General features: G+C 30.7%; 1 protein-coding gene across 1 annotated transcript in view; it reads left to right on the plus strand.

Moving 5' to 3' along the window:
- Positions 1-21,201: 21,201 nt before the first annotated feature.
- The window catches only part of LOC119609756 (FH1/FH2 domain-containing protein 3), a 69,491-nt gene continuing 65,970 nt past the window's right edge, over positions 21,202-24,722 (plus strand). Inside the window, 1 exon segment of the mRNA XM_037964659.1 lies at positions 21,202-21,387. Within this exon segment, the coding sequence (XP_037820587.1) occupies positions 21,202-21,387 (186 nt within the window).

Raw genomic sequence — 24,722 nt, forward strand, 5'->3', positions numbered from 1 at the left:
CTATAGACTAGACTATAGACTAGACTATAGACTAGACTATAGACTAGACTATAGACTAGACTATAGACTAGACTATAGAGTAGAATATAGACTTGACTATATACAAGACTATAGACTTGACTATATACTAGAAAATAGTTTAATTACAATGAAAATGTTTAATTACAGTATTGGTTATTTTATCCAAAGTTTTTTTCATTTGAGATTTCAATTGTTTGCTGCTAGAGTTTTTACACATTTCCCTAATTTGTCTCACAAATCACTAAATGATTAATTGCCTCCTGTACATGTTCCTCATAAAGCTTTCTTTACATTTTTCTAATAAGAATCTTATAACTAAAACCCTTTTTATATTATTCCCCTTTACAAATTTATATTCAATTCCAGCTGCTTTTACTGTTTCCTGTAGTAATTCTAAAACATTTTCAAACTAAATATATTAAGGTATTGTTGGGTGCTGAGAGTAAAACCTGCAATTGTTGTTGCATTATGTATTGCATCTGCATTATTTGTTTGCATATTTGCATGTGTGTCTAATACAAATAATCTTGAATCATTTAAAATTTATGGCAACTTTAGAAAGATTTACGCATCCTTTAAGGCAAACATTTTACTTTCAAATGCAGAAGAAACAGAAACCTTCAATAGTTTCTATTTTAAACAAAAAATTTTAAAAGCTGCATTTAAAGGTAAATGCAACATATGCAGTTTTCTAACCAGGTGTATGGCTGGCTTAAAAGACTGCTGAGGGTATCTTTAAACCAGGAAATAAACTAAAAAATAAATATAATAAAGCAAAAGGGTTCGTTTTGCTTATTTATAACTTTTGCTTCTTTTGCTGTCTTCACATCATCGATTGATATTATTGTTAAATTTGTTAGCTATTCTTTGTAATACTTTTATTGGAGAGGGGGAACGAACCTTAAAGTCATAATAGAAAATATTTTTTTCTTTTTATGGAAAATTTTCGTTAAATTTTCTTTTCATAGAAAATTTTCGTTAAATTTTCTTTTTATAAAAAATTTTAGTTAAATTTTCTCTTTACAGAAAATTTTCTCTTTATAGAAAATGTTCGTTAAATTTTATTTTTATAGAAAATTTTACTATTCTACAGTTCAGACTATAGACTATTCTACAGTTCAGACTATAGACCATTCTATAGTCCAGACTATAGACTATTCTATAGTCCAGACTATAGACTATTCTATAGTCCAGACTATAGACTATTCTATAGTCCAGACTATAGACTATTCTATAGTCCAGACTATAGACTATTCTATAGTCCAGACTATAGACTATTCTATAGTCCAGACTATAGACTATTCTATAGTCCAGACAATAGACTATTCTATAGTCCAGACTATAGACTATTCTATAGTCCAGACTATAGACTATTCTATAGTCAAGACTATAGACTATTCTATAGTCCAGACTATTCTATAGTCCAGACTATAGACTATTCTATAGTCCAGACTATAGACTATTCTATAGTCCAGACTATAGACTATTCTATACTCCAGACTATAGACTATTCTATACTCCAGACTATAGACTATTCCATAGTCCAGACTATAGACTATTCTATAGTCCAGACTATAGACTATTATAGTCCAGACTATAGACTATTCTATAGTCCAGACTATAGACTATTCTATAGTCCAGACCATAGACTATTCTATAGTCCAGACCATAGACTATTCTATAGTCCAGACTATAGACTATTTTATAGTCCAGACTATAGACTATTTTATAGTCCAGACTATATATAGACTATTTATAGTCCAGACTATGGACTATTCTGTAGTCCAGAGTATAGACTATTCTATAGTCCAGACTATAGACTATTCTATAGTCCAGACTATAGACTATTCTCTAGTACAGACTATAGACTATTCTCTAGTCCAGACTATAGACTATTCTATATTCCAGACTGTAGACTATTCTATAGTCCAGACTATAGACTATTCTATAGTCCAGACTATAGACTATCCTATAGTCCAGACCATAGACTATTCTATAGTCCAGACCATAGACTATCCTATAGTCCAGACTATAGACTGTGCTATAGACCAGAATATAGACTGTTCTATAGACCAGACTATAGACCATTCTATAGACCAGACTATAGACTATTCTATAAACCAGACTATAGACTATTCCATAGACCAGACTATAGACTATTCTATAGTCCAGACTATAGACTATTCCATAGTCCAGACTATAGACTATTCTATAGTCCAGACTATAGACTATTCTATAGTCCAGACTATAGACTATTCTATAGTCCAGACTATAGACTATTCTATAGTCCAGACTATAGACTATTCTATAGTCCAGACTATAGACTATTCTATAGTCCAGACTATAGACTATTCTATAGTCCAGACTATAGACTATTCTATAGTCCAGACTATAGACTATTCTATAGTCCAGACTATAGACTATTCTATAGTCCAGACTATAAACTATTCTATAGTCTAGAATAGAGACTATTCTATAGTCCAGACTATAGATTATTCTATAGTCCATAATAGACTATTCTATAATCCAAACTATAGACTATTCTATAGTCCAGACTATAGACTATTCTATAGTCCAGACTATAGACTATTCTATAGTCCAGTTTATAGACTATTCATAGTCCAGACTATAGACTATTCTACAGTCCAGACTATAGACAATTCTATAGTCCAGACTATATATTCTATAGTCCAGACTATAGACTATTCTATAGTCCAGTTATAGACTATTCCATAGTCCATACTATAGACTATTCTATAGTCCATACTATAGACTATCCTATGGAATGTCTATAACTGGACTATAGAATAGTCTATAGTCTGGACTATAGAATAGTATATAGTCTGGACTATAGAATTGTCTATAGTCTGGACTGTAGAATAGTCTATAGTCTGGACTATGGAATAGTCTATAAACTGGACTATAGAATAGTCTATAGTCTGGACTATAGAATAGTCTATAGTCTGGACTATAGAATAGTCTATAGTTTGGATTATAGAATAGTCTATATTATGGACTATAGAATAATCTATAGTCTGGACTATAGAATAGTCTATATTCTAGACTATAGAATAGTTTATAGTCTGGACTATAGAATAGTCTATAGTCTGGACTATAGAATAGTCTATAGTCTGGACTATAGAATAGTCTATAGTCTGGACTATAGAATAGTCTATAGTCTGGACTATAGAATAGTCTATAGTCTGGACTATAGAATAGTCTATAGTCTGGACTATAGAATAGTCTATAGTCTGGACTATAGAATAGTCTATAGTCTGGACTATAGAATAGTCTATAGTCTGGACTATAGAATAGTCTATAGTCTGGACTATGGAATAGTCTATAGTCTGGACTATAGAATAGTCTATAGTCTGGTCTATGGAATAGTCTATAGTCTGGTTTATAGAATAGTCTATAGTCTGGTCTATAGAATGGTCTATAGTCTGGTCTATAGAACAGTCTATATTCTGGTCTATAGCACAGTCTATAGTCTGGACTATAGGATAGTCTATGGTCTGGACTATAGAATAGTCTATGGTCTGGACTATAGGATAGTCTATAGTCTGGACTATAGAATAGTCTATAGTCTGGACTATAGAATAGTCTACAGTCTGGAATATAGAATAGTCTATAGTCTGGACTAGAGAATAGTCTATAGTCTGTACTAGAGAATAGTCTATAGTCTGGACTATAGAATAGTCTATAGTCTGGACTATAGAATAGTCTATACTCTGGACTACAGAATAGTCCATAGTCTGGACTATAAAATAGTCTATATATAGTCTGGACTATAAAATAGTCTATAGTCTGGACTATAAAATAGTCTATAGTCTGGACTATAGAATAGTCTATGGTCTGGACTATAGAATAGTCTATGGTCTGGACTATAGAATAGTCTATAGTCTGGACTATAGAATAGTCTATAGTCTGGACTATAATAGTCTATAGTCTGGACTATAGAATAGTCTATAGTCTGGACTATGGAATAGTCTATAGTCTGGAGTATAGAATAGTCTATAGTCTGGAGTATAGAATAGTCTATAGTCTGGACTATAGAATAGTCTATAGTCTGGACTATAGAATAGTCTATAGTCTGGACTATAGAATAGTCTGGACTATAGAATAGTCTATAGTCTTGACTATAGAATAGTCTATAGTCTGGACTATAGAATAGTCTATAGTCTGGACTATAGAATAGTCTATTGTCTGGACTATAGAATAGTCTATAGTCTGGACTATAGAATAGTCTATAGTCTGGACTATAGAATAGTCTATAGTCTGGACTATAGAATAGTCTATAGTCTGGACTATAGAATAGTCTATAGTCTGGACTATAGAATAGTCTATAGTCTGGACTATAGAATAGTCTATAGTCTGGACTATAGAATGGTCTATAGTCTGAACTGTAGAATAGTCTATAGTCTGAACTGTAGAATAGTAAAATTTTCTATAAAAATAAAATTTAACGAACATTTTCTATAAAGAGAAAATTTTCTGTAAAGAGAAAATTTAACTAAAATTTTTTATAAAAAGAAAATTTAACGAAAATTTTCTATGAAAAGAAAATTTAACGAAAATTTTCCATAAAAAGAAAAAAATATTTTCTATTATGACTTTAAGGTTCGTTCCCCCTCTCCAATAAAAGTATTACAAAGAATAGCTAACAAATTTAACAATAATATCAATCGATGATGTGAAGACAGCAAAAGAAGCAAAAGTTATAAATAAGCAAAACGAACCCTTTTGCTTTATTATATTTATTTTTTAGTTTATTTCCTGGTTTAAAGATACCCTCAGCAGTCTTTTAAGCCAGCCATACACCTGGTTAGAAAACTGCATATGTTGCATTTACCTTTAAATGCAGCTTTTAAAATTTTTTGTTTAAAATAGAAACTATTGAAGGTTTCTGTTTCTTCTGCATTTGAAAGTAAAATGTTTGCCTTAAAGGATGCGTAAATCTTTCTAAAGTTGCCATAAATTTTAAATGATTCAAGATTATTTGTATTAGACACACATGCAAATATGCAAACAAATAATGCAGATGCAATACATAATGCAACAACAATTGCAGGTTTTACTCTCAGCACCCAACAATACCTTAATATATTTAGTTTGAAAATGTTTTAGAATTACTACAGGAAACAGTAAAAGCAGCTGGAATTGAATATAAATTTGTAAAGGGGAATAATATAAAAAGGGTTTTAGTTATAAGATTCTTATTAGAAAAATGTAAAGAAAGCTTTATGAGGAACATGTACAGGAGGCAATTAATCATTTAGTGATTTGTGAGACAAATTAGGGAAATGTGTAAAAACTCTAGCAGCAAACAATTGAAATCTCAAATGAAAAAACTTTGGATAAAATAACCAATACTGTAATTAAACATTTTCATTGTAATTAAACTATTTTCTAGTATATAGTCAAGTCTATAGTCTTGTATATAGTCAAGTCTATATTCTACTCTATAGTCTAGTCTATAGTCTAGTCTATAGTCTAGTCTATAGTCTAGTCTATAGTCTAGTCTATAGTCTAGTCTATAGTCTAGTCTATAGTCTAGTCTATAGTCTAGTCTATAGTCTAGTCTATAGTCTAGTCTATAGTCTAGTCTATAGTCTAGTCTATAGTCTAGTCTATAGTCTAGTCTATAGTCTAGTCTATAGTCTAGTCTATAGTCTAGTCTATAGTCTAGTCTATAGTCTAGTCTATAGTCTAGTCTATAGTCTAGTCTATAGTCTAGTCTATAGTCTAGTCTATAGTCTAGTCTATAGTCTAGTCTATAGTCTAGTCTATAGTCTAGTATAGTCTAGTCTATAGTCTAGTCTATAGTCTAGTCTATAGTCTAGTCTATAGTCTAGTCTATAGTCTAGTCTATAGTCTAGTCTATAGTCTAGTCTATAGTCTAGTCTATAGTCTAGTCTATAGTCTAGTCTATAGTCTAGTCTATAGTCTAGTCTATAGTCTAGTCTATAGTCTAGTCTATAGTCTAGTCTATAGTCTAGTCTATAGTCTAGTCTATAGTCTAGTCTATAGTCTAGTCTATAGTCTAGTCTATAGTCTAGTCTATAGTCTAGTCTATAGTCTAGTCTATAGTCTAGTCTATAGTCTAGTCTATAGTCTAGTCTATAGTCTAGTCTATAGTCTAGTCTATAGTCTAGTCTGTAGTCTAGTCTATAGTCTAGTCTATAGTCTAGTCTATAGTCTAGTCTATAGTCTAGTCTATAGTCTAGTCTATAGTCTAGTCTATAGTCTAGTCTATAGTCTAGTCTATAGTCTAGTCTATAGTCTAGTCTATAGTCTAGTCTATAGTCTAGTCTATAGTCTAGTCTATAGTCTAGTCTATAGTCTAGTCTATAGTCTAGTCTATAGTCTAGTCTATAGTCTAGTCTATAGTCTAGTCTATAGTCTAGTCTATAGTCTAGTCTATAGTCTAGTCTATAGTCTAGTCTATAGTCTAGTCTATAGTCTAGTCTATAGTCTAGTCTATAGTCTAGTCTATAGTCTAGTCTATAGTCTAGTCTATAGTCTAGTCTATAGTCTAGTCTATAGTCTAGTCTATAGTCTAGTCTATAGTCTAGTCTATAGTCTAGTCTACAGTCTAGTCTATAGTCTAGTCTATAGTCTAGTCTATAGTCTAGTCAATAGTCTAGTCTATAGTCTAATCTATAGTCTAGTCTATAGTCTAGTCTATAGTCTAGTCTATAGTCTAGTCTATAGTCTAGTCTATAGTCTAGTCTATAGTCTAGTCTATAGTCTAGTCTATAGTCTAGTCTATAGTCTAGTCTATAGTCGAGTCTATAGTCTAGTCTAGTCTATAGTCTAGTCTATAGTCTAGTCTAGTCTATAGTCTAGTCTATAGTCTAGTCTATAGTCTAGTCTATAGTCTAGTCTATAGTCTAGTCTATAGTCTAGTCTATAGTCTAGTCTATAGTCTAGTCTATAGTCTAGTCTATAGTCTAGTCTATAGTCTAGTCTATAGTCTAGTCTATAGTCTAGTCTATAGTCTAGTCTATAGTCTAGTCTATAGTCTAGTCTATAGTCTAGTCTATAGTCTAGTCTATAGTCTAGTCTATAGTCTAGTCTATAGTCTAGTCTATAGTCTAGTCTATAGTCTAGTCTATAGTCTAGTCTATAGTCTAGTCTATAGTCTAGTCTAGTCTATAGTCTAGTCTATAGTCTAGTCTATAGTCTAGTCTATAGTCTAGTCTATAGTCTAGTCTATAGTCTAGTCTATAGTCTAGTCTATAGTCTAGTCTATAGTCTAGTCTACAGTCTAGTCTAGTCTATAGTCTAGTCTAGTCTATAGTCTAGTCTATATTCTAGTCTATAGTCTAGTCTATAGTCTAGTCTATAGTCTAGTCCATAGTCTAGTCTATAGTCTAGTCTATAGTCTAGTCTATAGTCTAGTCTATAGTCTACTCTATAGTCTAGTCTATAGTCTAGTCTATAGTCTAGTCTATAGTCTAGTCTATAGTCTAGTCTATAGTCTAGTCTATAGTCTAGTCTATAGTCTAGTCTATAGTCTAGTCTATAGTCTAGTCTATAGTCTAGTCTATAGTCTAGTCTATAGTCTAGTCTATAGTCTAGTCTATAGTCTAGTCTATAGTCTAGTCTATAGTCTAGTCTATAGTCTAGTCTATAGTCTAGTCTATAGTCTAGTCTATAGTCTAGTCTATAGTCTAGTCTATAGTCTAGTCTATAGTCTAGTCTATAGTCTAGTCTATAGTCTAGTCTATAGTCTAGTCTATAGTCTAGTCTATAGTCTAGTCTATAGTCTAGTCTATAGTCTAGTCTATGGTCTAGTATATGGTTTAGTCTATAGTCTAGTCTATGGTCTAGTCTATGGTTTAGTCTATAGTTTATATATAGAACAGATTATAATCTACTTAGTATAATCACAACTATAGTTTAGACTACATTCCAGACTACAGTTTAGTCTACAGTCCAGACTATAGTTTAGTCTATAGTCCAGACTATAGTTTAGTTTTTAGTTCTGAGTATAGTCCAGACTATAAACAATTTATTCTAAAGGCAAGGCTATAAATTTGTCTAAAGTCCATAATAAAGTCTAATATATGGTCCACATTATAATCTAGTCTATAGTCCATAATAAAGTCTAATCTATACTAGAGGCTAGCATGTAGTCCAGTATATAGTCCAGCCTATAGGCCAGACTATCGTTTAGTATATAGTCCAGACGATAGTCTAGTCTATAGTACAGGCTAAAATCTAAACTATACTCCAAACTACAGTCTAATTTTCTATAGCTCAGACTTTAGTCTAGTTTATAATGTATATAAATCTTGTAACTATATATTTATATAATATAGAATTGGAATAATAAAAATAGTTTCAAACTTGTCGGCTTTAAACAAACTTTAGAAAGTTCTAATGACAACTTAATTAAATATAGAAGAGGCGTTGGCTTATAGTTTGTAACTTAGTAATTGTTTTTGGCATAAATTAAATATAAATTTTTTACATTCAAATTATTTAAGGCTTTAAAGTGTAGTGTGTGAAAAAAGTTTTCGCACTTTAGGGTGTGACTTGTTATTAACACTCTAAACTTATACAAACAAACAAAAAACACAATTACACAAAAAACTTCATTAAATATTCAACAAATAAATAAAAATTTAATTATTTGCTAGCACTTTTTTTTATAATTTCAATTTAAAGTGCGTGTTGGAAATAAAGAGTTTAAAACAAAACAATTAATTTTGGTAGATTTTTTTTAGAAAAAAAAAAACGCAATGTACCGTTAAATTAAAACGCAATTTTTAAAATAGAAAGACATTTTTGTGAAACAAATTATTGTGATTTTTGTTTACTAAAGTATAGTATTTACAACTTAATTACCACAAATTGATTTTGTTATCAAAAGAAAAAAATGAAATAAATAGAAATGATTGTAATTAGAAAAATAATTATAGTAAACATAGTAAACATAATGAAATCTATTTTCTATAGTTAGACCACAAAAAATTCTCTAGATTACACAAAAAAGGTGGAAATTTAATACCCTCATTAACATTTTCGTTGGCAATATGGAAATATTGTTTTAAAACCGAAAAAAATATTTTGTTTTAACAGGTGATATTGATTTCTTACGTACGGTAACATTTTGCGAATTAATTTTTTTAAACAATATAAGATTTCAGATATGCACTAAAACACTATTTTAATCCAATTTTTTAGAAAATTTTTACTACAAAATGTTTGATTCTCCAATATAATATCAAATTAAAATTTATATTTTTTTTATAAATATAATTTTATAAAATTTTCATTTTTTTTCTATCCATAAAACTAAACACATATTTTTTTCTAAATCACCCACTTAATCTAACGTCTGGCAGTCCGTTTAACAATTCTAAACATCAAAAATAACAGCATTTGGTTATTTAACGGTTGTAAAAATAAAAATCTCTTAACCCCAACAACATAAAATGTATCAATTTTCATTTAAAAATCATAAACAAAAATGTATTCGAATACAATAAACTAAGAAAAATAATAAAAACAAAAATACTTTAAAATCATCTAAATCAAATGGATTTTATAACACAACCAAACCTCAAGAAATCTAAAATCAAATAAAAATAAAATTGAATATGATTATTTAACCGCATTTTTATTGTGCATAATTTTTGCATTAAGGAAAGAAAATGTACAAAAAAAAATTATTAATAAAAATCAAATTAAATAAACAGATTTAAGTATAAGATCAGAGATAGAGAAATAAAAGTAAACGATAGGGTACGACTTGGTTATATACTTTATTGGTAGTAGTAGTAGTGGTTACTATTTGGTAATACTTAAACTGACAGTTTGACAGCTGATTTGTGCTTGAGATGATATTGGCTTACGCCACTTTAACACCTTTTAGAGCAGGTTAGTTGACAACTTTTTTAATATGAAAAATTGGAGAAGATTACAGACGATTATACATCATAGTTGAAGAAATAAAAACTACGGACTATAGTTAAGGGAACGGTATATAGTAGAGCCCAGAATATTGAATAGTTTATAATACACAATATAGAAAAGTCTCTAATAGAGACTATTTAATAGTCTATAGGTAAGGTTTATAGTTTTTATAGTTTATCGTCCAAACTATAAAATAGTCTATAGTCCAGACTATAGTATAGTCTACAGACCAGACTAAAGAATAGCCTAAATCCTGATTATAATAGTCTATAATCCCAAACTATAGTATAGTCTATCGTCCAGACTGTCTATTGTCGAGACTATACAACAGTCTAAAGTCCGGACTATAGAATAGAGACTATAGAATAGTATATGGTCGAAACTATAAAATAGTTTATAGTCGAGACTATAGAATAGTCTATATTTCAGACCATGGAATAGTCTTTAGTCCAGTCTATAGAATAGTCTATACCCCGAAGTAAAGAATATTCTACAGTCCTGATTATAAAATATAGTGTTGACTATAGAATAGTCTAAAGAACAGTCTATAGTCTAGACTATAGAATAGTCTATAGTCTAAGCTAAAGAATAGTCTATAGTCCAGACTATAGAATAGTCTATAGCCCAGACTATAGAATAGTCTATAGCCCAGACTATAGAATAATCTATAGCCCAGACTATAAAATAGTCTATAGCCCAGACTATAGAATAGTCGATACTCTGAACAATAGAATAGTCTATAGTCCAAACTATAGAATAGTCTATAGTTCAAACAATAACACAGTCTATAGCCCAGACTATAAAATTGTCTATAGTTCAGACTACAGAACAGTCTATAGTACAGAATATAGAATAGTATATAGTTTAGACTATAGAATAGTCTGTAGTACAAACTATAGAATAGTCTATAGTACAGACTATAGTTTATTCTATAGTATAGACTATAGTTTAGTCTATAGTACAGACTATAGAATATTCTATAGTCCAGACTATAGTTTAGTCTATAGTACAGACTATAGAATATTCTATAGTCCAGACTATAGAATATTCTATAGCCCAGACTATAGAATAGTCTATAGTTCAGACTATAGAATAGTCTATAGTCAATACTATAAAATAGTCTATAGTTTAGACTATAGAATAGTCTATAGTTCAGTTTATAGTCTTGCCTTGTATATACTTTAGTCAATAGTCTTGTACCTAGTATATAGTCTAGATAATAGACTAGTTTATAGTCTAGTATATACCTTATGTTCTGATCTATAGCTTTCCTTAGTCTAGTTACTACTGTCTACTCAAATCTATAGTGTAGTCATAGTGGTATACTCTCATGTCTAATATGTAGTCTAATCTATAGTCAAGCCTATAGTCCAGCCCATAGTCTAGCCTATAGTCTAGTATATAGTCTAGTCTAACACTATAGAATAGTCCATAGTACAGACTATGGAATAGTGTATAGTACAGACTATAATTTAGTCTATAGTACAGACTATAGTTTAGTTTATAATCCAGACTATAGAATATAGCAGACTATAGAATAGGCAATAGCCGAGAGTATAGAATAGTCTATAGTCCAATCTATAGAAAAGTCTATAGTCTGGACTATAGAATAGTCTATAGTCTGGACTATAGAATAGTCTATAGTCTGGACTATAGAATAGTCTATAGTCTGGACTATAGAATAGTCTATAGTCTGGACTATAGAATAGTCTATAGTCTGGACTATAGAATAGTCTATAGTCTGGACTATAGAATAGTCTATAGTCTGGACTATAGAATAGTCTATAGTCTGAACTATAGAATAGTCTATAGTCTGGGACTATAGAATAGTCTATAGTCTAGACTATAGAATAGTCTATAGTCTGGACTATAGAATAGTCTATAGTCTGGACTATAGAATAGTCTATAGTCTGGACTATAGAATAGCTATAGTCCAGGCTATAGAATAGTCAATAGTTCAAACTATAGAATGGTCTTTAGTCCAAACTATAGAATTGTTTTTACACCCAGACTATAGAATAGTCTATAGTCCAGACTATAGAATAGTCTATAGTCCAGACTATAGAATAGTCTATAGTCCAGACTATAGAATAGTCTATAGTCCAGACTATAGAATAGTCTATAGTCCAGACTATAGAATAGTCTATAGTCCAGACTATAGAATAGTCTATAGTCCAGACTAAAGAATACTCTAAAGTCCAGACTATAAAATAGTCTATAGTCTAGGACTATAAAATAGTCTATAGTGCAGAATGTAGAATAATATATATTCTAGACTGTAGAATAGTCTATAGTCCAGACTATATAATGCTCTAGAGTTCAGGACTACAGAATAGTTATAGTCCAGACTATAGCGTGACTAGACATTTGTTCTGCAAGAAACATTTTTTTATAATTTTTTTCTTTTCGTGTAACTTACTTTGCTGTTAGCTAGTAGGGTGTTTTTCAAAATACAAATATTTTACTTGCCAATCTGTCTGTCCGGCTGTCTGTCTGTCTGTTTTTTTAATTTGTGGTTTCGTTAGAGTAGTCAAATTTATGTTACAAGTTGAAAAACAAGTTTTTGTAGATTTTTTCTTCTCATGCATTTGTTTTTTTTTTTTTTTGGTTTGCAAAAATTTATTAACACAATAACAACATTAAAATTTTACAATAAAATAAAACCCCAAAAACAAGATAATAATAAATGTTTAAAAACAATGTTTAAGACAATATTAGATATTTTTAGATTTTGTAAGTTAAGCAAAAGAACACGTCAGTTAAAATTAAATAAATTGTAATGAAAATGTTAAAAATATTTTAAAATAACTCTTAAAGAAAATTTTAAATAAAATGTAAATAAATTCTTTTAAAACTCTTTGAAAATCAATATTCTCTTTGGTATCTAATTTTTATTAGGATTTTATATATCCCAAAAATATAAAAAAAAATTATTTAATTTATTACACAAACAAATAATTTGTTTTTAATATTAATTTTTTTCTAACAAATTTTGCCTTAAAGCTAATTTATATTTTTTTTGTGAAATTCTCTAATTAAGAACCTGTGTAAGTTAAATTAGAAGCAAAAAAAAATATAAAACTCTTAACAAAACTGGAATTTTATTATACGGAAGTTTTTTGCTGTTTTAAATTTATTTTGCTTGTGTTTTAATTTTTAAAAAAAATTGATCTTTAATCTTTAAAATGCGAAAAAACTTCTTTCATATGTTAATTGAATGTCTTTTTTTTTTGTCATGTTTCTGATTCTGAAGAGATTGCAATCAAAGGTGGTATATAAAGTTATTCTAAACGTTGGTCATTTGGGCAAAAATATAAGTTCTTCAACAGAAATTTTAGCTTAGAAGTTTAGTTGAAACTTAAACCACTTTCCTTGTAATGTGTATTAGTATTGTATTTGTTCTCCTTCTTTATATTAATATTTCTTACAAGAATTGCCATAATTCTAATCCAACCCGTTGTATTCTTATTGACGATTCAAACTAACAAAGTACTTCCAAAATAACTTCTTAGAAGTTAAATTGTAATATTTCAATTTTTAATAATATTCCCCAAAATCGGAATCACTTTAAGTAGAGCACTTAATAACCTTAATAACCCCCTTTGCTTTTTATATCAAAATTTCTTTAAATTTATTCAACAGCTGCCTTAATATGATTACTAATACCCCATTTGCTTTTTCGGGTACCACCTCCAATCTGACAACAATCATCATTAAGCAGTCAGCCAGTTTTTTTGCGCCAACAATCAAAGGAAAACAGAAACCACAACGAAACAAAAACAAGACTTTTTGACAAATTTTAATTTTAAATTTCATTAAATCATGAGAAATATTTTTTTTATTTGGTCTCTAATATTTTTGAATTTGATTTTTCGTTATGATTTTCAGTTGTGAGTGTGAAATTGCACGCACGCAACATTAGCTGATGATGAAGATGCCCCGCGGTAGGTTGACATAGATTGTGTCATCAACAATTTGTGACATGTGTCTTGTCTCGTTGTTGTATGTATTTTATATGACTTTTTTCATTAAGTTTTGGTATTTAATTTGCTATTATTAATAAATTTATGCATAAATGTATTGAAAAAAAAGAAGAAATGAATATTTAAGCCACTTTAGAGACAACAAAAACAAATTCAATTTACTATCATTAATATGAAATATGAAGACATAAGTAACACATTTAAAGTTAAATGAGCAAGATTTCGGTTAACCATTTTCGGAAAATCAATTAAAGCAAAGTCGAGACAATTTAAGAGATTTTAGTCACGATTCTAGCGGAAACAATAGAAGAGTTTACAGTCTAATCTACCACGCAAATTGTAGACAGACGAACAACTAGACCACCGACTAGAAACTAAAATATACTATACTACGGGACTACGCTATAGATCAGACTATAGACACACTATAGGCTAAACTATAGTCTAGACTAAAGGCTACAGACTAGACTTTAGACTTGACTATAAACTTGACTATAAACTAGACTATACACTTGACTATAGACTAGACTATAGACTAGACTATAGACTAGACTATAGACTAGACTATAGACTAGACTATAGACTAGACTATAGACTAGACTATAGACTAAACTATAGACTAGACTATGGACTAGACTATAGACTAGACTATAGACTAGACTATAGACTAGACTATAGACTAGACTATAGACTAGACTATAGACTAGACTATAGACTAGACTATAGACTGGACTATAGACTAGACTATAGACTGCACTATAGACTAGACTATAGACTAGACTATAGACTAGACTATAGACTAGACTATAGACTAGACTATAGACTAGACTATAGACTAGACTATAGACTAGACTATAGACTAGACTATAGACTAGACTATAGACTGGACTATAGACTAGACTATAGACTAGACTATAGACTAGACTATAGACTAGACTATAGACTACTAGAGACTAGACTATTGACTAGACTATAGACTAGACTATAGACTAGACTATAGACTAGACTATAGATTAGACTATAGACTAGACTATAGACTAGACTATAGACTAGACTATAGACTAGACTATAGACTAGACTATAGACTAGACTATAGACTAGACTATAGACTAGACTATAGACTAGACTATAGACTAGACTATAGACTAGACTATAGACTAGACTATAGACTAGACTATAGACTAGACTATAGACTAGACTATAGACTAGACTATAGACTGGACTATAGACTAGACTATAGACTAGACTATAGACTAGACTATAGACTAGACTATAGACTAGACTATAGACTAGACTATAGACTAGACTATAGACTAGCCTATAGACTGGACTATAGACTAGACTATAGACTAGACTATAGACTAGCCTATAGACTGGACTATACACTAGACTAGACTATAGACTAGACTAGACTATAGACTAGACTAGACTATAGACTAGACTAGACTATAGACTAGACTATAGACTAGACTATAGACTAGACTATAGACTAGACTATAGACTAGACTATAGACTAGACTATAGACTAGACTATAGACTAGACTATAGACTAGACTATAGACTAGACTATAGACTAGACTATAGACTAGACTATAGACTACACTATAGACTAGACTATAGACTAGACTATAGACTAGACTATAGACTAGACTATAGACTAGACTATAGACTAGACTATAGACTAGACTATAGACTAGACTATAGACTAGACTATAGACTAGACTATAGACTAGCCCATAGACTGGACTATAGACTAGACTATAGACTAGACTATACACTAGACTAGACTATAGACTAGACTATAGACTAGACTATAGACTAGACTATAGACTAGACTATAGACTAGACTATAGACTAGACTTTAGACTAGACTATAGACTAGACTATAGACTAGACTATAGACTAGACTAGACTATAAACTAGACTAGACTAAGACTTCACTATAAAATACATTATAAACTATAGACTAGACTCTAGACTAGACAATAGACTAGACTAAACTTGACTTGACTAGCCTAGACTTGAGACTAGACTAAGACTTCACTATAAAACACATTATAGAATATAGACTAGACTCTAGACTAAACTCAAGACTAGACTCAAGACTGGACTCTAGACTATAGACTAAACTTTAGACTAAACTATAGACTAGACTATAGGCTAGACCGCAGACTAGATTGCAAACTAGACTAGACCATAGATTAGACTATAGACTAGACTACATACCAAACTATATACTAGGCTATAATCTACGCTATAGACTACCCTGTAGACTACACTATAGATTTAAGTAGACAGTAGTAACTAGACTATGGAATATGCATTAATAAAAGATTTTCTTAAAAAAACTGCACCTACTTTATCTTAAAATTCTTTGGAATAAAAATAAATCCTTTCGTATAATCTCACCCACAATAAAAACAAACAAATTCAACCATCGCCGCTGCACTATTATCAGATAAATTATAGATACACTCGTAAATAAATCTTAATTCTTAATCTTACCCTTTGAGGTGCATTCAATAAACGCAAGATGGTGCCCAATTGTGTGGCCAATGGCAGGGTGGCGGCAAAGGCATACGTTGGTGCTCGTGTTGGTATGGGATACATTGATGTACAATCGAGTGGATCAGTATCGACAAGATACTGCACCCGAAACGTAATCAATTCATCGGGATCCATTTTAACAATCATATTGTTAAAACAAACACTTGAACACACTCAAACACACATAACACGTTTAAGTGTTTCTTTTTATTTTTTGCAAACTTATTTTTTCTTTCTTTACTTCTCTTTAAATAACAACGATTAAGATTTTAGATAAATAAATTATTTTTTACATTTATAGCGTTTTTTTGTGGTTTGCAATTTAAAATTGGTTGGTCTTATTTTTAAAGATTTCACACACAAATTATTACATGTTTAAAATTTGTTTATCGTTGTCGTAAATTTTATGGGTTGGGTATTTAAATTACATTTATATTTTATAAATATAAGACACACTGTAAAAGAAAAATACAATTAAAAGTTAATTTCAGTTTTAAGGAAAGTTGCATAAATATTTATCCTTTAAATTGTTACCAGGTTTGCAGAGAAAGGAAGCGATGATTTTGTATTGTTAAACATAATTTTAAACGCTTTTTATAAAACCTTGCTGATCAAAAACTCACATAAGGGGGTCTTAGTCTATAGACAATACTAGTATATAGACTAACTATAGAATAGAATTTAGACTTGACTATAATCTGGATTATAGATCTATAGACTATATGACTATAGACTAGACTATAGACTATATGACTATAGACTAGACTATAGACTAGACTATAGACTAGACTATAGACTAGACTATAGACTAGACTATAGACTAGACTATAGACTAGACTATAGACTAGACTATAGACTAGACTATAGACTAGACTATACACTAGATTATATAATGGATTATAGACTAGACTATAGACCAGACTATAGAGTAGACTATAGGCTAGACTATAGACTAGACTATACACTAGACTATATACTAGACTATAGACTAGACTATAGACTAGACTATAGACTAGACTATAGACTAGACCTAGACTAGACTAGACTAGACTATAGACTAGACTATAGACTAGACTATAGACTAGACTATAGACTAGACTATAGAGACTATAGACTAGACTAGGCTAGACTATAGACTATACTATAGACTAGACTATAGACTAGACTATAGACTAGACTATAGACTAGACTATAGACTAGACTATAGACTAGACTATAGACTAGACTATAGACTAGACTATAGACTAGACTATAGACTAGACTATAGACTAGACTATAGACTAGACTATAGACTAGATTATAGACTAGACTAGACTATAGATAGTCTAGACTATAGACTAGACTATAGACTAGACTATAGACTAGACTATAGACTAGACTATAGACTAGACTATAGACTAGACTATAGACTAGACTATAGACTAGACTATAGACTAGACTATAGACTAGACTATAGACTAGACTATAGACTAGACTATAGACTAGACTATAGACTAGACTATAGACTAGACTATAGACTATACTAGACTAGACTAGACTAGACTATAGACTAGACTATAGACTAGACTAGACTAGACTATAGACTAGACTATAGACTAGACTATAGACTAGACTATAGACTAGACTATAGACTAGACTATAGACTAGACTATAGACTAGACTATAGACTAGACTATAGACTAGACTATAGACTAGACTATAGACTAGACTATAGACTAGACTATAGACTAGACTATAGACTAGACTATAGACTAGACTATAGACTAGACTATAGACTAGACTAGACTAGACTTAGACTAGACTATAGACTAGACTATAGACTAGACTATAACTAGACTATAGACTAGACTATAGACTAGACTATAGACTAGACTATAGACTAGACTATAGACTAGACTATAGACTAGACTATAGACTAGACTATAGACTAGACTATAGACTAGACTATAGACTAGACTATAGACTAGACTATAGACTAGACTATAGACTAGACTATAGACTAGACTATAGACTAGACTATAGACTAGACTATAGACTAGACTATAGACTAGACTATAGACTAGACTATAGACTAGACTATAGACTAGACTATAGACTAGACTATAGACTAGACTATAGACTACTATTAGACTAGACTATAGACTAGACTATAGACTAGACTATAGACTAGACTAAGACTAGACTATAGACTAGACTATAGACTAGACTATAGACTAGACTATAGACTAGACTATAGACTAGACTAACTAGCTAGACTATAGACTAGACTATAGACTAGACTATACTAGACTAGAGACTAGACTATAGACTAGACTATAGACTAGACTATAGACTAGACTATAGACTAGACTATAGACTAGACTATAGACTAGACTATAGACTAGACTATAGACTAACTATAGTCTGTCTATAGACTACTATAACAGACTAGCTAGTCTAATCTAGTCTATAGTCTAGTCTATAGTCTAGTCTATAGTCTAGTCTATAGTCTAGTCTATAGTCTAGTCTATAGTCTAGTCTATAGTCTAGTCTATAGTCTAGTCTATAGTCTAGTCTATAGTCTAGTCTATAGTCTAGTCTATAGTCTAGTCTATAGTCTAGTCTATAGTCTAGTCTAGTATCTAGTCATAGTCTAGTCTATAGTCTAGTCTATAGTCTAGTCTATAGTCTAGTCTATAGTCTAGTCTATAGTCTAGTCTATAGTCTAGTCTATAGTCTAGTCTATAGTCTAGTCTATATCTAGTCTATAGTCTAGTCTATAGTCTAGTCTATAGTCTAGTCTATAGTCTAGTCTATAGTCTAGTCTATAGTCTAGTCTATAGTCTAGTCTATAGTCTAGTCTATAGTCTAGTCTATAGTCTAGTCTATAGTCTAGTCTATAGTCTAGTCTATAGTCTAGTCTATATCTAGTCTATAGTCTAGTCTATAGTCTATCTATAGTCTAGTCTATAGTCTAGTCTATAGTCTAGTCTATAGTCTAGTCTATAGTCTAGTCTATAGTCTAGTCTATAGTCTAGTCTATAGTCTAGTCTATAGTCTAGCTATAGTCTAGTCTATAGTCTAGTCTATAGTCTAGTCTATAGTCTAGTCTATAGTCTAGTCTATAGTCTAGTCTATAGTCAGTCTATAGTCTAGTCTATAGTCTAGTCTATAGTCTAGTCTAGTCTAGTCTCTAGTCTAGTCTATAGTCTAGTCTATAGTCTAGTCTATAGTCTAGTCTATAGTCTAGTCTATAGTCTAGTCTATAGTCGTCTATAGTCTAGTCTATAGTCTATATAGTCTAGTCTATAGTCTAGTCTATAGTCTAGTCTATAGTCTAGTCTATAGTCTAGTCTATAGTAGTCTATAGTCTAGTCTATAGTCTAGTCTATAGTCTAGTCTATAGTCTAGTCTATAGTCTAGTCTATCTAGTCTATAGTCTAGTCTATAGTCTAGTCTATAGTCTAGTCTATAGTCTAGTCTATAGTCTAGTCTATTCTAGTCTATAGTCTAGTCTATAGTCTAGTCTATAGTCTAGTCTATAGTCTAGTCTATAGTCTAGTCTCTATCTATACTATAGTCTAGTCTGTAGTCTAGTCTATAACTAGTCTATAGTCTAGTCTATAGTCTAGTCTATAGTCTAGTCTATAGTCTAGTCTATAGTCTAGTCTATAGTCTAGTCTATAGTCTAGTCTATAGTCTAGTCTATAGTCTAGTCTATAGTCTAGTCTATAGTCTAGTCTATAGTCTAGTCTATAGTATAGTCTATCTCTAGCCTATAGTCTAGTCTATAGTCTAGTCTATAGTCTAGTCTATAGTCTAGTCTATAGTCTAGTCTATAGTCTAGTCTATAGTCTAGTCTATAGTCTAGTCATGGTCTAGTCTATATCTAGTCTATAGTCTAGTCTATAGTTAGTCTATAGTCTAGTATATAGTCTAGTGTATATCTAGTCTATAGTCTAGCCATAGTCTACTCTATAGTCTGGTCTATAGTCTAGTCTATAATCCATTATAATCTAGTGTATAGTCTAGTCTAGTCTAGTCTATAGTCTAGTCTATAGTCTAGTCTATAGTCTAGTCTATAGTCTATCTATAGTCTAGTCTATAGTCTAGTCTATAGTCTAGTCTATAGTCTAGTCTATAGTCATAGTCTAGTCTAGTCTATAGTCATATAGTCTATAGATCTATAATCCAGATTATAGTCAAGTCTAAATTCTATTCTATAGTTAGTCTATATACTAGTATTGTCTATAGACTAAGACCCCCTTATGTGAGTTTTGATCAGCAAGGTTTTATAAAAAGCGTTTAAAATTATGTTTAACAATACAAAATCATCGCTTCCTTTCTCTGCAAACCTGGTAACAATTTAAAGGATAAATATTTATGCAACTTTCCTTAAACTGAAATTAACTTTTAATTGTATTTTTCTTTTACAGTGTGTCTTATATTTATAAAATATAATGTAATTTAAATACCCACCCATAAAATTTACGACAACGATAAACAAATTTTAAACATGTAATAATTTGTGTGGAAATCTTTAAAAATAAGACCAACCAATTTTAAATTGCAAACCACAAAAAAACGCTATAAATGTAAAAATAATTTAATTATTATCTAAAATCTTAATCGTTGTTATTTAAAGAGAAGTAAAGAAAGAAAAAATAAGTTTGCAAAAAATAAAAAGAAACACTTAAACGTGTTTATGTGTGTTTGAGTGTGTTCAAGTGTTTGTTTTAACATAATGATTGTTAAAATGGATCCCGATGAATTGATTACGTTTCGGGTGCAGTATCTTGTCGATACTGATCCTCGATTGTACATCAATGTATCCCATACCACACGAGCACCAACGTATGCCTTTGCCGCCACCCTGCCATTGGCCACACAATTGGGCACCATCTTGCGTTTATTGAATGCACCTCAAAGGGTAAGATTAAGAATTAAGATTTATTTACGAGTGTATCTATAATTTATCTGATAATAGTGCAGCGGCGATGGTTGAATTTGTTTGTTTTTTTGTGTGGGTGAGATTATACGAAAGGATTTATTTTTATTCCAAAGAATTTTAAGATAAAGTAGGTGCAGTTTTTTTAAGAAAATCTTTTATTATGCATATTCCATAGTCTAGTTACTACTGTCTACTTAAATCTATAGTGTAGTCTACAGGGTAGTCTATAGCGTAGATTATAGCCTAGTATATAGTTTTGGTATGTAGTCTAGTCTATAGTCTAATCTATGGTCTAGTCTAGTTTGCAATCTAGTCTGCGGTCTAGCCTATAGTCTAGTCTATAGTTTAGTCTAAAGTTTAGTCTATAGTCTAGAGTCCAGTCTTGAGTCTAGTCTTGAGTTTAGTCTAGAGTCTAGTCTATATTCTATAATGTGTTTTATAGTGAAGTCTAGTCTAGTCTCAAGTCTAGGCTAGTCAAGTCAAGTTTAGTCTAGTCTATTGTCTAGTCTAGAGTCTAGTCTATAGTTTATAATGTATTTTATAGTGAAGTCTTAGTCTAGTCTAGTTTATAGTCTAGTCTAGTCTATAGTCTAGTCTATAGTCTAGTCTATAGTCCTAGTCTAAAGTCTAGTCTATAGTCTCAGTCTATAGTCTAGTCTATAGTCTAGTCTATAGTCTAGTCTATAGTCTAGTCTATAGTCTAGTCTAGTGTATAGTCTAGTCTATAGTCTAGTCTATAGTCCAGTCTATGGGCTAGTCTATAGTCTAGTCTATAGTCTAGTCTATAGTCTAGTCTATAGTCTAGTCTATAGTCTAGTCTATAGTCTAGTCTATAGTCTAGTCTATAGTCTAGTCTATAGTCTAGTCTATAGTCTAGTCATAGTGTAGTCTATAGTCTAGTCTATAGTCTATCTATAGTCTAGTCTATAGTCTAGTCTATAGTCTAGTCTATAGTCTAGTCTATAGTCTAGTCTATAGTCTAGTCTATAGTCTAGTCTATAGTCTAGTCTATAGTCTAGTCTATAGTCTAGTCTATAGTCTAGTCTAGTCTATAGTCTAGTCTAGTCTATAGTCTAGTCTAGTCTATAGTCTAGTCTAGTGTATAGTCCAGTCTATAGGCTAGTCTATAGTCTAGTCTATAGTCTAGTCTATAGTCCAGTCTATAGGCTAGTCTATAGTCTAGTCTATAGTCTAGTCTATAGTCTAGTCTATAGTCTAGTCTATAGTCTAGTCTAGTCTAGTCTATAGTCTAGTCTATAGTCCAGTCTATAGTCTAGTCTATAGTCTAGTCTATAGTCTAGTCTATAGTCTAGTCTATAGTCTAGTCTATAGTCTAGTCTATAGTCTAGTCTATAGTCTAGTCTATAGTCTAGTCTATAGTCTAGTCTATAGTCTAGTCTATAGTCTAGTCTATAGTCTAGTCTATAGTCTAGTCTATAGTCTAGTCTATAGTCTAGTCTCTAATCTATAGTCTAGTCTATAGTCTAGTCTATAGTCTAGTCTATAGTCTAGTCAATAGTCTAGTCTATAGTCTAGTCTAGTCTAGTCTATAGTCTAGTCTATAGTCTAGTCTATAGTCTAGTCTATAGTCCAGTCTATAGTCTAGTCTATAGTCTAGTCTATAGTCTAGTCTATAGTCTAGTCTATAGTCTAGTCTATAGTCTAGTCTATAGTCGTCTATAGTCTAGTCTATAGTCTAGTCTATAGTCTAGTCTAGTGCAGTCTATAGTCTAGTCTATAGTCCAGTCTATAGTCTAGTCTATAGTCTAGTCTATAGTCTTCTATAGTCTAGTCTATAGTCTAGTCTATAGTCTAGTCTATAGTCTAGTCTATAGTCTAGTCCATAGTCTAGTCTATAGTTTAGTCTATAGTCTAGTCTATAGTCTAGTCTATAGTCTAGTCTATAGTCTAGTCTATAGTCTAGTCTATAGTCTAGTCTATAGTCTATCTATAGTCAAGTGTATAGTCTAGTTATAGTCAGTTTATAGTCAGTCTAAAGTCTAGTCTGTAGCTTTAGTCTAGACTATAGTTTAGCCTATAGTGTAGTCTATAGTCTGATCTATAGCGTAGTCCGTAGTATAGTATATTTTAGTTTCTAGTCGGTGGTCTAGTTGTTCGTCTTGTCTACAATTTGCGTGGTAGATTAGACTGTAAACTCTTCTATTGTTTCCGCTAGAATCGTGACTAAAATCTCTTAAATTGTCTCGACTTTGCTTTAATTGATTTTCCGAAAATGGTTTAACCGAATCTTTGCTCATTTAACTTTAAATGTGTTACTTATGTCTTCATATTTCATATTAATGATAGTAAATTGAATTTGTTTTTGTTGTCTCTAAAGTGGCTTAAATATTCATTTCTTCTTTTTTTTCAATACATTTATGCATAAATTTATTAATAATAGCAAATTAAAATACCAAAAACTTAATGAAAAAAGTCATATAAAATACATACAACAACGAGACAAGACACATGTCACAAATTGTTGATGACAAAATCTATGTCAACCTACCGCGGGGCATCTTCATCATCAGCTAATGTTGCGTGCGTGCAATTTCACACTCACAACTGAAAATCATAACGAAAAATCAAATTCAAAATATTAGAGACCAAATAAAAAAAATATTTCTCATGATTTAATGAAATTTAAAATTAAAATTTGTCAAAAAGTCTTGTTTTTGTTTTCGTTGTGGTTCTGTTTTCTTTTGATTGTTGGCGCAAAAAACTGGCTGACTGCTTTAATGATGATTGTTGTCAGATTGGAGGTGGTACCCGAAAAAAGCAAATGGGTATTAGTAATCATATTAAGGCAGCTGTTGAATAAAATTTAAAGAAATTTTGATATAAAAAGCAAAGGGGGTTATTAAGGTTATTAAGTGCTCTACTTAAAGTGATTCCGATTTTGGGGAATATTATTAAAAAATTGAAATATTACAATTTAACTTCTAAGAAGTTATTTTGGAAGTACTTTGTTAGTTTGAATCGTCAATAAGAATACAACGGTTGGATTAGAATTATGGCAATTCTTGTAAGAAATATTAATATAAAGAAGGAGAACAAATACAAATACTATACACATTACAAGGAAGTGGTTTAAGTTTCAACTAAACTTCTAAGCTAAAATTTCTGTTGAAGAACTTTATATTTTTGCCCAAATGACCAACGTTTAGAATAACTTTATATACCACCTTTGATTGCAATCTCTTCAGAATCAGAAACATGACAAAAAAAAAAAGACATTCAATTAACATATGAAAGAAGTTTTTCGCATTTTAAAGATTAAAGATCAATTTTTTTTAAAAATTAAAACACAAGCA

Source organism: Lucilia sericata, unplaced genomic scaffold (assembly GCF_015586225.1).
Source record: "Lucilia sericata isolate MDLA Ls3-8-SP2 unplaced genomic scaffold, ASM1558622v1 Contig001055F_arrow, whole genome shotgun sequence".
Lineage (NCBI taxonomy): Eukaryota > Metazoa > Arthropoda > Insecta > Diptera > Calliphoridae > Lucilia > Lucilia sericata.